General features: G+C 66.1%; 2 protein-coding genes across 4 annotated transcripts; one reads left to right on the forward strand and one right to left on the reverse strand.

Annotated features, from left to right (window-relative positions):
* Positions 1-3,154: 3,154 nt before the first annotated feature.
* Positions 3,155-5,697, forward strand: GNG13 (G protein subunit gamma 13). The gene is made up of 3 exons (XM_055242277.2): positions 3,155-3,246; positions 4,822-4,953; positions 5,109-5,697. Exons 2-3 carry the CDS (start codon positions 4,856-4,858, stop codon positions 5,212-5,214), a joined length of 204 nt encoding a protein of 67 aa, XP_055098252.1. The 5' UTR covers positions 3,155-3,246; positions 4,822-4,855; the 3' UTR covers positions 5,215-5,697.
* CHTF18 (chromosome transmission fidelity factor 18) lies at positions 5,648-15,050 on the reverse strand. 3 transcript variants are annotated; one of them, XM_055242276.2, is made up of 22 exons: positions 14,889-15,050; positions 14,530-14,724; positions 14,295-14,445; positions 13,940-14,108; positions 13,379-13,471; positions 13,249-13,301; positions 12,984-13,125; positions 12,281-12,490; positions 11,703-11,800; positions 11,300-11,423; positions 11,056-11,207; positions 10,835-10,928; positions 10,582-10,680; positions 10,376-10,506; positions 9,462-9,609; positions 8,351-8,575; positions 7,914-8,063; positions 7,672-7,802; positions 6,906-7,050; positions 6,675-6,806; positions 5,967-6,026; positions 5,648-5,885 (listed from the first exon to the last, which is right to left on the reverse strand). In XM_055242276.2, exons 1-22 carry the CDS (start codon positions 14,977-14,979, stop codon positions 5,751-5,753), a joined length of 2,928 nt encoding a protein of 975 aa, XP_055098251.1. In that variant the 5' UTR covers positions 14,980-15,050; the 3' UTR covers positions 5,648-5,750. The 3 variants fall into 3 exon arrangements, with proteins under 3 accessions (XP_055098251.1, XP_063473037.1, XP_063473038.1); XM_063616967.1 differs by having other exon boundaries at positions 5,648-5,887; positions 5,969-6,026; positions 13,391-13,471; positions 14,889-15,048; XM_063616968.1 differs by lacking the exon at positions 8,351-8,575 and having other exon boundaries at positions 5,648-5,887; positions 5,969-6,026.
* Positions 15,051-15,083: the final 33 nt, after the last annotated feature.

A 15,083-nucleotide genomic window follows, 5' to 3' on the forward strand; every position in this document is an offset into this window, starting at 1 on the left:
ATCACTTTGAAACTGTCACAGATGACATAAAAGTCGTTGCCGTGAGCTCCAGTTAACTAGGTGGGGTGAGCTTCCTTTGCGGAGGAGCTTCCTTCGTTATTTCCCCAGGCCCCAGGTTTGCGGTTTTGTTTGCAGGGACCGAGCGACGTCAGCGTGTCCTCCACACACTTTCACCCACCGCCCCCAGGCTGCTTGGGGCCTGCAGGCCACAGGGTCCCCCTAGGACAGCCAGAGCCCTCTGCAGAGCCTAGGGCACAGGCGGGTGGAGGACGGCGCTGGTCCTGGGTCCCCCGCTCAGCACTTTGTCCCTCCGTTCCCTGGAGAGTTGACTAGTGTCGGAGGCTGTCTCCCCCACCCACTCAGAGTTGAGACCACGCGAGAGGCCAGTCCCGGGAAACCCCACTGCAGCTTCCTGCTAGGACGGGGTCAGAGCCCCCTGTGCCAGTGTGGGACCAAGCCCTAAAGTCAGCGTGAAGGGCCTCCAGCCTCCCGTGCTTCCCCCACTGTCTTGCTTGGCTGTAAATGGGGGGTCTTGATGCTCCTGCCCCAAGCCAGGCCCAGCGGCACAGCCCCATGCCTGGTGGGTCAGGAGCCCCTCGGGCCAGGGACAGCCATTTCTAGGCCAGCGGAAAGAGCCCTGCGTGTTCTCACCCAGCGGCCCAGTTAGTGGCCTAATTTCAGAAAGGAGCCCCTGGCCTCGGGAGGCTGTGGTCACTCCGGTGGCGGAATGGCTGCCATTCCTCCCAGTGAGAATCGCTGAAGCCAGGTCCAGCTGTGGGGCCGGGGGAGGCAGATTCTTGCCCCCGAGGCTGACTCCAGCTCAAGGGGTCAGCGCCCGGATGTGTCTGGCGGTTTCCGAGTGCAGCCTTGGTAGGAAGGTCGAAGTCAGTCTTCGAGACCCCCGCCTTACTGGGGATGCGCCCTCACAGCCCCTCACACAGGAGCAGAGGTTACTGCACCCACCCAGGTCAGCACAGGACCTGCTTCTGATTCTGGAGGTCCACACGACACGGGGAGGGGGTGACTGGTGCCCCCTCAGCGACCGGAAACACCACAGAAGTGGGGTGAGAGACGGGACCCATCAGATGCCTGGGACATGGGCCTGGAGCAGACCCAAGGCCCTCGGCTCACCCTGGCCCTGCCCCCACTTCCCTCAACCTCCTCCTGCCCTTGGCCTTGGGGGTCGCCCAGACCCTGTTCAGGTAGGCAGGCCGGATCCACCATGCAGGTGCACACAGCCACTTCCTGCTGAGACGCTGAAGACTGGCAGGATCTGCCTGGATCAGCCCCACGGCCCGTCTTGGCTGTCCTGGTGGCCCACACCACACTCCAACCCGTGTCCTGATTCGCTGGGGGCACTGGCCATGCTGGACAGAGCTCAGGCACCCTCAGTGATCTTACTGGGTCCCGTGAATTGCCCAAAAGCCAGAACCTGGAGCCTTGGTGACTCCATTAGGAGACTCCCTAGGTCCCTCCAGATGAGCAGCAAAGGCCGCTTGGGGTCCTGAGAGCGGCCACAGAACCCCCAGCTCTCACAACTCAGCTGCAGAGCTCAGAGTGTCCCCCTGCCTGGCCCTGGCTCCGGTTCCAAGCCACCTGCTGTCCCAGCGAACGTGGGGGACATGCCCTGGGGTCCCCCCCCGCCTTACCTGCATCCTGGGGTGGCACACACCCCTCCCCTAATAGCCATTTCACTGTCTGGCGCCCGGGCAGAGTGGTGCCCCCAGCCACAGGGAGAGCCCTCGGCAGCCCAGGAACTAAGGTGCATCTGGAGTCACAGCACCCAAGGGCACAGGCAGGGCACAGCGGGCACTGGGACCAGAAGACCTCGTCTAGCCCCCACTATGCCAAGAAGGGCAACCATCTGCCCTGAGGAGGAGGCCTGGTGCCCTGGACTTTAAGCTGCCCCACCCCACCCCCAAATCCATAATATAAATAATCCCTTCCCTCATGTGCCCCAGTTCCAGAGGCGCCTCTGATCCAGCCAACCCACATCAGAGCGGGAGGTGCAGGTGGCCCCGATTCACGGAGTCACAGTGGCAGGAAGTCCTGCTGAGTGACTTCAGGGGCCTGGGCGCCCGAGAGGGACAGGGCCCACCTCTCCCCGACAACCCCTGCAGGGCTCTGGGCCACCCCAAGCAGGCCGGGTGGTTCCCTGTGACACTGGGGAAGGCAGAGTGACCTGCTCACAGCCTCCTGGCTCTGGCAGCACCCGCCAAGGGCCTGGCACAGGCTTCCCCGTGGGTTGCCCAGCTTCTGCAGGGACTGAGTTTGGGGAGCTTGGCCCTGTGTCCCCAGAGGCTGCTGTTGCTGCCTGGGGGCCCCCACCTAGGATGCAGCCTGGTGCATACGTCACCTGCTGGCACACGGGGCACAGCTCCCACAGGAGCCCAAGGGGTGCACCCAGGGCAGGGTGGGAGGAGACACGGGGAAACATGACGAAGGAAAAAGAACCAGTCTCAGCTCTGCAGGCTGACAGGTGCGGAGCCCCAAAGGGAAGCCTCCTCCCCAGAGCCTCGAGGTCACACAACCCCAGCCCGAGTGCTGCAGCTGGGGTCACCTCTCCCGAGGCAGCGTGCCCCAGAGCACCCACAGTGGGCCGGTGTTGGGGACGCCTCAGGCCGCCACTCTCAGCTCAGATCAGACTGAAAAGCACGGCACCCTCCTGCCTCAGGAGCTGCCCCCTGGGCCGGCTACTGGTTTGGGAACGGGGGATCGGGCCGGAGCAAGGAGCTCCATGGAGCCCCAGGGCCCCTAGCAGCAAGAGGCTCACATCCCAGGGTGAGCCACATGGCCCGCACAGGATGCCCCCGTAAGGGGGGCACAGCTGAAGGTCGCCTGAACCCTGCAGGCTACAGAGGCTCCAGAGGGCAAGGGGTCCCAGCCCCATCCCCACTCCTCCCAGCTGGCCCAGGACACTGGAGGGGGAACCCACCCCAAGTGGAAGGAGACCTCTCCACCAGGGCCCAAGCTGACCCCTCAGGGAAAATGGACCAGCCCCACACTGGCCCCTGGCTGCGTGTCCACCTGCTGGGCGAGCCCTGGGGAGGTGGCAGCACAGGCTATCTCTGGGGTCAGCCCAGCCCTGAGGAGGGGGTGGGGGCGGTGCCAGGGCCCAGGTGGCGGGAGGGGCGGGGCACAGCCAGGGCTCTGCCTAGCGGACTCCCGAACATCACTTGGCCCTCGCTGTCACTCGCGTTCGCCTGGCCGTTGTCATCATTGTCCCTCCGCTGTCACCTTTTCAAGGTAGGTCGGATGAACAGGCCCCTGGGGCTAAGGAGGGCCCTGAGGCCCCGCGGCTCTCGGCTGGCCCAGGTCAGTCCCCTGGGCTCACCCTAACTCCGGGGCGAGGGCAGCTGCCCCGCGGGCAGCAAAACCCAACCCAAGCCGGTGCTGCAGGCAGGGAGGCGGCTCGCGCGGTGCGGGGGAGCCGTGTCCATCTGAGCACCGTGCACCGCCTGCAGTGCCCACCAAGTCCCGTGGCTGGGGGCGTCCACGGGGTGCACCGGGCGGGTGGCCAGGCTTGGCGGCAGCTGCGCGAAGGTAGGGCCGGGCAGCGAGGACTGGGCTGCGGGCGGGGCGCCAACACCCCGGGCCTGGGAGGACCCGCGCGCAGCTGGTCCCGAGCCCGCGAGGCTGAGTAGGGTCTCCAAGGAAAGGCCTGCACCGGGGACGGGGGCGGGTGGGGGTGCTGGAACTCCAGGGTCTCCGGGACGGAATCCTCTGCCTGACCCTGATCACTCCCCCAGAAATCTGCCCCCGCTCGCTCCCGGGCTCCCAGCCCGCTACGGGCAGACCCTCTGCTGGCTGCTGGGAGTCTGCCCAATTCACCAACCGGGACCCCACCAGCCTCAGGCCCTGGGCCCCTCCCTAAGTGGCCGGCACAGCTGCACGACCAAAGGGATGGGGAGACTGTTGGGCCAGGAGGCCCCTTCACAGCCAGAGGCAGGCTCCCCCAAACTTGACGCCAACCCCACACCCACCCTCCCAAGGCTCAGCCCTGTCTCCCAACCTTGGGGATGGGGGCCACGGTTGGGACGGAGTGAGGGACTCCCTGGGCCCCTGGAGTGGGTAGGGGGTGGGAAAGGCAGGGGGCAACCCTCGAACTTGTGGCAGTTCTGAGAGGTGTCAACCTGTGGCTTTCCCAGGCTGGCCACAAGCAGAAAGCACGCAGGTAACGTGTGTGTGGTTGCCAGACACACTGGGGACCCAGGGGCCACCCACAGCCCATGTCCCAGACTTGGGTCGTGTAGCCTGAGCCCCTAAGATCCTGAGCACACACCCCACCTGCCAGAGATGCAAACTGCAGCAGCACATTCCTGTCCGGGAATCCTGGCTCTGGACTGGGCTCTGCCCACGCAAAGCAGAGGGGCACACAGCGGGGCAGGGCAGGGGCACACAGCGGGGCAGGGCAGGGGCCACCTCGTGAGGACCTCGCCCCACGCCTCACACCACGGTCTGGGTCAGCCTGCGTGGACCTCAGTAGGAGGGTGGGAGCTGGGGTCCTGCTGTGCTGAGCACCCTTTCTGCTGCCTGCAAGGGACCTTCGTAAGGTGTGGGGGGGGGTATGGGGGAGTAGCTAAGGATGTAAGTTTCTTGCAGTTAATTAGTCCCACTGGGGGAGGCGGGAGCTGGGGCCTCGTGGGAACTCGCCCTGTGCCCTGCACCCTAGCAATGCCTAGGGGACTGGCCCAGGCAGTGGTGGTGACTCTCCCCACTTCATCCTGGGGGGCTCAGCTCAGGCCTGCGGGGAGGGAGCAGTGGGGGTGGGGACTACAGGCTGGCGGCCTCGGCCCTGTGGCTTCCTCCTGTGCCCTCCAGCCCCAGGCTGGCTGCTTCGGAAGCCCCTGATCCCATGGAGGAGTGGGACGTGCCACAGATGAAGAAAGAGGTGGAGAGCCTCAAGTACCAGCTGGCCTTCCAGCGGGAGATGGCGTCCAGGACCATCCCCGAGTGAGTGCCCCACCCGCCTGATTTGCCTCTCATTTGTCTGCCCTGCACTGGCCGCTCATTTTCATAGCCACGACCACCGCTGCCGACAGGCAGGTGCAGCAGGAGGCCCTCGGGGGCCAGGTGCCACCACTCACCCACCACCCGCCCACCCGCAGGCTGCTGAAGTGGATCGAGGATGGGATTCCCAAGGACCCCTTCCTGAACCCCGACCTGATGAAGAACAACCCATGGGTGGAAAAGGGCAAATGCACCATCCTGTGAGCCCCGCACCCAGCCCCTCTCACACCATCCTGTGAGACCGTGCCTGGCCCCACTCACACCATCCCATGAGCCCCACTCCCAGCCCCACTCACACCATCCTGTCAGACCACGCCCGGCCCCACTCACTCCATCCTGTGAGCCTGCGCCCGGCCCTACTAGCTCCATCCTGTGAGACCACACCTGGCCCCACTCCCACCATCCTGTGAGCCCCACTCCTGGCCCCACTCACTCCATCCTGTAAGCCTGCACCCAGCCCCACTCACACCATCCTGTGAGCCCCACTCCCAGCCCCACTCACTCCATCCTGTGAACCCACACCCAGCCCCACTCACACCATCTTGTGAGACCACGCCCGGCCCCACTCACTCTATCCTGTGAGCCCCACTCCCGGCCCCACTTGCACCATCCTGTGAACCCCACTCCACTCGCGTGATAACAGTCTGTAAAGGTGTGACTTTATAAAGACATCTCCAGGTTTCCGTCCCTCTGCACTCTGTGGGAAGCAATGCGGGGGCGTGTCCACGGGTCAGAGAGAACTAGAGCAAGTCCCTGATGTAAAGGCTGCGCCGCACAGCATTGGAGACACCCTCGTTGAAGCGAAACCAGACCTCGCTCCTGCCCACAGCCGTGCCCATGCGCCGCTCCACTGAGTCCTGCTCCGGGGCCGTGTCCTCTGCAGGGCCACAGGGTTGCTCCTCAGCTGGACCCCAGCACCCCAGGCCCCCCACAACCCCACAACCCCCCACACACACACCTGCACTCAGGACTGCCGTGCTCCTGACGACCACACGTCCAAAGAAGTCCTTCTCAGGCTGACGGGGAGGAGGGACTAGTCAGTCCCGTAGGACAGATGCCCCATCCAGCCCCTACCCAAGACAGGAAGACCAAGAGCCTTTCCGGGGAGGAGGAGCCGGAGCACCTCTGAGACACCTTTCCAAAACCGGCCCAGGCCAGCTGCTCCTCACCCCTCACTACCATCTGCTCCCCACCAGGTGCCAATCAAGAAGAGCCAATACAGCCACTCTTCTGCCCAGACGGGAAACTGAGGCCTGGGTAGAACCCTGGTCATGCTGAACATAGGGAGCTGGTCCTTCAGAGCCCCCCCTTAGGGCACTGAGCCAGCCCCACCCTCAGCCAGACTCCTCCTGCGGCTCAGCCCCACCCCCAAAGGTACCCTGGCCCCGCCCCACGGGTGCCTTGGCCCCGCCCCTGAAGATACCTTGGCCCTACCGCATGACTGCCCCAGCCCCACCCCCAGAGGTATCCTGGCCCGGCCCCTGAAGGTATCCTGGCCCTGCCTCATGATGGCCCTAGCCACACCCCCAAAGGTACCGTGGCCCCGCCCCATGGGTGCCTTGGCCCCACCCCTGAAGAGACCCTGGTCCTGCCTCATGACTGCCCTAGCCACACCCCGGAAGGTACGTACCCTGGTCCCACCCCCACGGCTGCCCATTCCACACCTGTTCCTCCCGGGCCGCTCGCCTCATGATGTGCTCCAGCCGCTGCTCATGGTTGCGTGGGGCAGATCGGCGCACCCCTTTCTCCCCACTGCCCCCCGGCAGACCCTCGAGCCCTGGGGGGCTCCCGTCCACCTGCAGGGAGCAGGCATCGTGAGATCTGGCCACACAGGGCTACAGTGGGGAGGGTGCACACCCAGGCCCCAACCTGCACCAAAGCCTGGGTGGGCTCACCTGGGGGCTGTTCTCTGCCCGGGCAGAAGCCTCCGCCCGCCGCATCTTCTCCACCTCGATCTCGCGGGCAATGAGCTGCTTCGTCTGGTAGGTGAGGGGCTTGCGGGCAGGCAGCTCAGGGAAGCGGCAGAGTTCCTCCACGTTCCTGCTCAGCGTGGGGGGCACCAGGGCAGGTCAGTGGGGCCAGGCCCAGGGCCAGAGACCCGCCGGACACTCCAACCGCAAACCCCAAAAGCCGCAACGCCACAGCGGGAGTGTCGGGTTGAGTCCTGGTGCCACCGCACCCCAACCCTGCGGCAGCCGGGTTCAACTGCCCCGAGCCTCAGTTTCCCCAACTGCAAGCGTACGTGAGATGATGAAACCTGCCGATGGCTGCCACGGAGAGTGACTCAGCGTCCTGCACGTTGGTGCCGTCGCTGGGGCAGCAGGACCCCGGGGCCACTGCCCCGTGCCTCACCCCCGCCACCCCCATGGCCATCCCACAGCGGGAAACGGAGCCTTGGAAAGTGCAGTCACTCTGGTGGCCCCCAGCTCCAGTTCCATGTGGGGGTGCTGAGGCTGGCAGCAGCTCTGCAGCAAAGCTCAGGTCCCACAGCCAATCTCAGGTGGCTGGAGGTGACCCCCCTTCACGGTTACATCTGAGCGGAAGACACGCTGGGACCCGCCACCCCCGACGCCACCACTGTGCTTTCAGACTCCTGGCCCCACGCGGGCCCTGGAACGTGCAGCATGGCCAGGCCTCCACCCCAGGCACCGGGGGACTCACGGCTCCAGCCTGTAGATGTACTGGCCATCGGGTGTGCGCTCCTGGCGGTAGGTCAGGCTGTAAGCGAGCATCGTGCCCACCAGGCTGGCCAGCTGTTGCTTCTCACGGGTGCTGTACAGCTGCGTGCTCACCTGGGGGACGGAGGGCAGCAGGCAGGGGGCTGAGCAGGCTGTACAGATGTGTGCTCACCTGGGACGGGAGGGCAGCAGGCGGGGAGTCCCCCACTGGGGGACAGCACTCACGGGGCGGAGCTTGGGTGCAAGAATGTCCAGGAGCAGGCAGAGAGCATCCAGGAGCAGGGCCTGGGGCGTGGCCCGGCTGCGCGTGGCTGGCGTGATGCCAGACACCAGCGTCTGGATCAGGTTCCTCATCTGGCTCATCCGGTTCTGGGCCTGGGGCAGGGGGTGAGCCAAGGCCTGGTGACTGGGGCCTCCCAGGAGAGGAGGGGGAATGGTGGGTGGGGAACGGTGGGTGGGGCCGGGGGCAGCCACACAGGCAGCGCGGGGGGGGGGGGCACGGGGCCAGGGGCAGCCACATGGGCAGCGCAGGGGAAGGGCACAGGGGAGGGGGCAGGACGGTGGATGGGGAACGGTGGGTGGGGCCAGGGGCAGCCACATGGGCAGCACGGCGGGGGGGCACAGGGGAGGGGGCAGGCAGGAGTGGCGAGCGGCAAGCACACCTCCTGCTGGCTGCTGGGGAAGGTGATCCTGGGTGTGTGGCTGGAAGCAAACAGCACATGGAAGGCCACGGGCAGGAAGGGTGGGTAGCGTAGCAGCTGGAAGCTCTGGCTGTGGTGAGCAGCCCCCGCCAGCAGGTCATCGAAGGCGAGCCAGTCGAGGGCCGCACACACAGCGCCCAGGCTGGAGTCTCGCAGCCGCAGGCGCAGGAAGTTGTCAAACAGGCCCTGCAGGCGGCCGGCAACCCCTGAGCTCCTGCCCACCCCAGGGAAGGTGCACCACCGCGGACCCTCCACTCCTGCCTGCCGCCTGCCCCACAACGCTTCGCAGACCCTCCACAAGGCTCCCCACAACGCTGGGCATCTGGGGCAGCAGCACACACCAGCAAGGGGTCACGGGGCCCAGGGGGTTGAGGGAGGGTGCACCCTGAGCATCCTCACGACAGCTTGACAGAGACTGAGACAAGGGGGTGAACCGCCCACCAGGCGGCCTCCAGGAACCAAAGGGGTCCAGCCTCACTCAGCCCCTCCTTAGACTGCCTGAGGAAGTTCCGCCCACCAGAGTCCAGGCCGTGGGCTCCCCACCCCTGTTCCACGGGGGAGTCTAACCCCGCCGCTGCTACACGCTGCCCCTCCACATCGCGGGTTTTGGGATTTGGGGATTGGTTGTGGATCCCCAGCTGCTAATCCAAAGCCGCTTAGAATCAGTAGGCAGCTTAGGCAGGGAGTTCCGGGGGCAGGACGGCAGGAAGCCCTCACCGCCCTGCTCTCCACCCCACTTGCATCTGAAGTCCAGAATCCAGCCCCTCACAGCCCCAGGCCAGGCTGTCGGGCAGGGGCTCCACCCCAACCCGCTGAGAGTCCCAAGCAGCCACCAGAGCGACCTCCCCCGTCAGACGACCGCCCCTCCCTCCTTGCCTGCCGGCCCAGGCCCTGCAGCCCCTCCCACACTCCTGGCTCCTGCTTCCCACCTCAGAGACTTCTTGGCACCCCATCTCCCGAACCTGCCTCTCTCCGCACCCCCGTTCACATGGGAGGGCTGGCAGGGGCAGGGGCACAGCCCAGGTCCCAGCCAAGCAGCTCCCAGGCAGGGATTTTGGTGGAATACAAGTACCTGGACCACCTTCTCGTGCTCGCCCGCAGAGGCAGTGGCATGCAAGACACGGTAGAATCGCTGTGAGGCAGAGGTCAGGGAGCCCACGTCCCCGTCACCCAGCAGGAGTGTGTCAGCAGGCGGGGCGGGGTCCTGGCCCACACGGCGCCTGCAGGTGGAGTGCTGAAGCTAGACGGACCCGTGTTAAAAGCACAGGCAGCCCCACCGTCTCCCAGGGATACTCGGAGGCCCCATCAGAGCTGCCACCCACTTCATTCTTCTCAGCAGGGCCCCTGCTCCCTCGCTCAGGTGGAGACAGCCAAAGACACGCCCGGACCTCAACCCCCTGAAACATTCCCCTAAGCCGAGGAGGAGCCCTGCCCTGACCCTCTGGGGCTGGGGGATCCCAGGGAAAGTCACCCCCCAGGGTCCAGGCCAGGAGCAGCACATCCCACGGGCCCAGGCCAGCATCTCCCATGTCCTGCGGCACGACCAGGCGGCCATCCCCTGGGGTCCCATGTCAGGTCAGGGCAGAGACATGCTGGCTGCTCCTGCCCACAGGAGGCCAAGCGGTGTGGGCAGGCAGGACCTCAGAAACCACAGCCCAGGCCAAATGTGACAAAAATGAGGGTGCAGCTGGGGCAGGGCCTGAGTCAAGGGGCGCCGTGGAGAGGGACACCCTGGAGGCCGCACCACATTGGGGGTGTCCTTCCCACAGGGGGGCCCTGGAGGCTTCTCTGGCTGACCCGCCAAGGCTGTAGGGGTGAGAACAAGCCAGGAAAAGGCTGAGGAGGGCCCTGGAGGCCGGACCAGGCAGCCGCGGGCTCAGGACATTGAGTCCCCGCCTCGAGGGTCGTGCTGGCCTGCACGCAGGGCCGGCGTCCTGAGGTCCGGGCACCGTGAGAATCTGGGCCAAGGCTGTGGCCACCGCCTACCTCTGGGCTCGAGGCAGCTGGAAGACCTCCTGCCACACCGAGAAAAGCCCTCTGCGCTGGTCCTTGAGGCCCACGCGTGTGGCCTGCACGTCCCCCACGCTCAGCTCCCGCTGGCCCCGGCTGTACAGGAACTAGACACAGGGCCGGGGGCATGAGAGGCGGCCAACTCCTGACCCCACCCCACCCGGTGCCTGCCGGCCGCCCACCTGCAGGGTGTTGAGACAGGCCCGGATGTCATTGTTGGTTTTCTCACAGAGGGCGGCCAGCACCCCCGGGTCGGCCCTCATGCCCTGCCGCAGGGAGACCTGGGAGAGGAGGGCTGCTGGAGGGCCCGATGGTATGCCCCATCCTTTCGGGGGTTACCAGGGTTCCACGGGGAGGGGCACGGAAACAGGGGCCAGAACGAGGCCACGCCCCCAACCCTGCCATCAGCCACACAGCGCCCCGGGCTCCACCGACCTCCTGGAGCCGCTGCACCAGCCTCGAGGGCAGAGTTGGCGGGAAGTGGAGCAGGAAAGCCTGCTGCTTCAGCTGCCGCAGGGACGGCGCGAACCTGAGGAGAGGCGGCAGGGCCAGGGACCCCAGGGCTGGCACCACAGCCCAGCACACAGGGACGGGCCGGGACCCTCCCTCCAGGCCCCGGGGCCTCTCCTGACCGTGGCGCCCGCCCGTGCACTCACTGGTCGTTGCAAATGCAGATGATGGGCCTCATGAGGAGCCCCCCCTCTGCCCGGCGCCGTCGGCCGCCACCCGAAGGCACGGCCGGGCCCTGTGGCTCCACCTCCTGTGGCCCCTTGCGGTTCAGGATGCTCAGGAGGACGTTGATGGCGGCCTTGGGGGAGGTGCAGAGGACACGGTGAGTCCAGGCCCTGCTGCCCGCCTGCCTGCCCACCCACCCACCTGCCCGGGCGTCAAGGAGCCCACCACAGGGGCCCCGTCGATCTCGTCGATGACCAGGCAGTTGGGCTTCCCGCCAGCACCCAGCACCGCCTGCATCTGGGTGGCCGCCTCGATGCGCGTGCGGAACACCTCCGGGCTGCGGTCGTCACTGCAACGGGGAGGTCAGGGGTCGTCAGGGCGGTGGGCGTCCCCGGCAGGGCATCCTCCCAAGGCCGGGGCTGCCGCGTTTGCGTGGAGACCGCCACATGACGCGGCCGCTGCCGATCCCGTGAACGCTGAGGAAGGACACGTTTCCCCGGCCCACACGCCCAGGCCCCCACCACCCTCAGGACGGGAACATCCACACCCGATTTCACGTCCACAGCCAAAACTCAAACCAACACATCGGGACAGAAGGCAAGCCAGAAACAAGCCTCGCGTCACTCACCTGGCGTTCATCTCCACCACAGAGTACCCCGCGTGACGTGCAATTACGTGTGCCAGGGTGGTCTTCCCCAGCCCTGGGGGCCCACACAGCAGTGCCACCTGCAGCCCAGGTAGATGGAGGCATGGTGTGCACTGCACCTACAGGACGCTCCCGGCCCAGCAGCCAGGGACTGCCACGTGTGTCCCACAGGCTGAGTGTTCCCCCACCCCACTCCAGCCACCAAATAAGAACAAAATCCAGCACATTCGTGCACCAAGATGGCAATGGAAAAAAACCCTGTACAAAGCAAGATTCGTGCAGACAAAACACAGCTGGTACCCGTGTGACTGGCCCCCAGAAACCACCCACTGTCCACCCAGAACATCCTGGCCAGCCGCAGAGCCCTTCAGGGACGATGACTTCCCCCGAGTTGTTACTGGGACAGACCCAGTTCTAACTCGTGCTGATGGCGCTTCACGCCGAGACCCACATGTCATCACACCCACGGCTCCTGGAGAAAGTCAACAGGCTGCGAGGGTGCCGGCTGCCGAGTGCAAAGCCTCAGGCTTGTTGCCGGCGGCACAGCCAACGGGGCTCACCTTCTGCCTCGGTCGCTGGCTGGGGTCCAGCCCAGCCTCCAGCATCTCCTCCAGCACCTGCTCGTGGCTCTTCCACTTGCCTGGAGCTGTGGCCTCCTTGCAGACCCGGGCCGGCTCAACACTGGGCCTGGGCTTCCGGGCAGGCCTCTCGTGGCCAAACACCACCAGGTCCCACAACTTCAGCCACTTCAGCAGGCAGCGGTTGGTGAACTGTGGGAAGGACAGGAAAGGAGGCACAGCCTGAGGGCACCGCCTTCAGGCACGGACAGTCAGCCTGCCACCGTGAGCCCCGTGCCCCATGGGATGCCGAGCCACAGGAGGAATGGCCACCCCCGTCTTCCTGCCGTTGAGTGACCGCGAGGCTCACGCCAGGGGCTCCGTCCCCACAGCTCTGGCCACAACCCATCGGGGAGGCCCCTGCCCTCCCCAGGGGCACCCCAGTGTCAGCTGCTGTGAAGGTAGGAAAGGGAACAGACTTGGATCAGGTGACACCCTGGACCCTTGGCCTGCCCCACAGATCACAGAGGACCAGTAGCACACAGCCCTGTGCTCAGTTCCCCACCTACAACTCAAAAGGGCAAACGAGAGCCCCACTCCATCCCCAAGGCCCAGTGGATTGGCTGTGCAAAAATCACTGGGCCCAGATTCTTCCCTCTTGGGAACAGAGGAAGCCAACCCCACTTGAGCGAGAGCGAGGCCTCACGTCATCACTGAGCAGCTCCGTGTAGTGCCGGGGTGCAAACTCATCCACCCAGAGGCAGTGAGTGGAGGCGTCTTGGCCATCAGTCGGCTTCTCCTGAGGGGCCTCCATGGGCTGGGATGCCTCCTCCTCCCCCGACCTGAGACTGGAGAGGACAACGTCCTGACACAAACAACTCGCGGGGACCATGCCAACCCACATGCTAGGAGCTAGGAGTTGATACAAGAGCCAACAAGGGTCCCCAGGGCGGAAGGGCCAGCGGAGTCACCTGTGCAGGGTGTCTGAGAGCCTCTGGGCCTCCTGAAGCAGCTGCTTCCGCCGCTGTGCAAACAACAGGCTGGGATCAGGAGGGCTCAGGCGGCCCATCCACCACCCCCCAGCAAACCTGCAACCCCAACCTCGCCGTCGACCTGCTCCTTCAGGGAGGCAAAGGACACACCCAGCAGATCCAGCTGGCCACTGCCTCGCCATGGCACGTGGAGGACAGAGCCCTGTGGAGAAGGGAGGACAATTGCCTATGGACCCCTCCTAGGTCACAGGATTCAGATCAGCCCCCATCAGTGCTCAGGGACCTGGGTGGGACAACCCCAGTAAGCTGGCCGGTGAGGGGTGGGAGACTGGGCAGTGGGGGCCAAAGGAAGGAAGCCATCCAGATGGGGCAGCTGCAAAGGGGAAGTGGGGGGCAGCTTTAGGAGAAAGGAGAAAAGGGCAAAAGCAGGAGGAGAAAGCAGGGAGTAGGCCCTCTCCACCCCCAGGCCATACAAACAGGCGGGACAGCAGCCTGGGGTGGGGAGGCTGTGTCGTCTAAGTCTATGCCCCATGACGCAGCCTCCCCCTCCGCAGCCCCTGGGGGTGTGCACAGGACCCGCTTTAAGCAAATGGCACAGGTGAGGGCTCCCGGGACCCTTTCCCGAGCAGCACTGGCCCACCCGCCGTGCAGGAAGGCCACAGCCACGCACCTGCACCCCCGTAGCCATAGGGTCAGCACGTAGCACCAGATAGGCCCGGACGCCCTCCGTGGATGTCACGTGGACGTAGTCCTCCAAGATGGGGGGCCGCCTCAGGACGGGATTACGGGCAGCTGGTGAGGCCCGTGTGAGACCCACATCGCCAGCAGCGTCTGAGGTTCTAGGGAGAGAGCAGGACTGAGTGGCAGAAACTCAAGCGTGGGGTCACCCTCGGATATGGGTGTCCAAGACCACCCTCAGCCATGCAACCCTCCCCACCCCCCAGGCCTCATCCAGGGCACGGGATGGGCTCCATCTGAGTCCCACCGGACAGACGGGATGGGACGCCCATGTCTAAGCCACACACCCGTGGTCCCAAAGCTCGGCGAGGTCCTCGGGGCTTGGCGGCGGGGTGATGTCCGTCGGCGGGGAGTCGGGAGGGGGCGGCTCCTCCATCTCCTCCGACCTGAAGTTCAGCCTCTTGACCACCTGCAGCCTAGGCCGTTTGATCCTGGGGGCTGGGGGAGACACATGCAGGGAACTAGAGGCCTCCCCAGCCTCGCGCCCACTCCGGAGGCCCTGGGGCAATGCCGCCGACCTACCGTGGGACAGGGACCCGGCCGGCTGCAGGTCGGCGTCCACCTGCCTCTTCCTGGCGCCGCCTTGGCTGCTGCCCACAGATGCGGCTGGGGCGGGGCGGGAGGCCGCGTCCCCTCTGGCGAGGGCCTCCTCGAACGTCTGTGGGGGTCGGCCCGCGGTGGACAGGGGGACCCCGGAGGGCGACGGAGTCGACGCCCCTGCTGGGAGAGGAGATTGTCAGCGGCCGCCCCGAGACAGCTAATCCCTCCAGCGGCGGCGTGGAGGCCCCTTCGGCCCCCGGCACGCCCTCCCCGAGGTCGCCACTGTCCCGGCTTTCGCAGATCCGGACACCCCTCCCCAACGGCCGGGGGCCGCGCCCCACCTTCCAGCTCGGCCAGCACCTCCAGCTCGGCCGCGAACTGGTTGTGGAAATCGTCCTCGACGCCGCACAGCTCCTGCTCGTAGTCCTCCATGCCGTCCGCGAGCCCGGTCTCCAGCTCCGAACCTCCCGCGCCGCCGCCGCCGACGCGCACTGCCCGCCCCGAGCGTGCCGGGCGCCGCCAATCAGCAGCCGGCG

The sequence above is a fragment of the Symphalangus syndactylus genome, chromosome 14 (assembly GCF_028878055.3).
Source record: "Symphalangus syndactylus isolate Jambi chromosome 14, NHGRI_mSymSyn1-v2.1_pri, whole genome shotgun sequence".
Lineage (NCBI taxonomy): Eukaryota > Metazoa > Chordata > Mammalia > Primates > Hylobatidae > Symphalangus > Symphalangus syndactylus.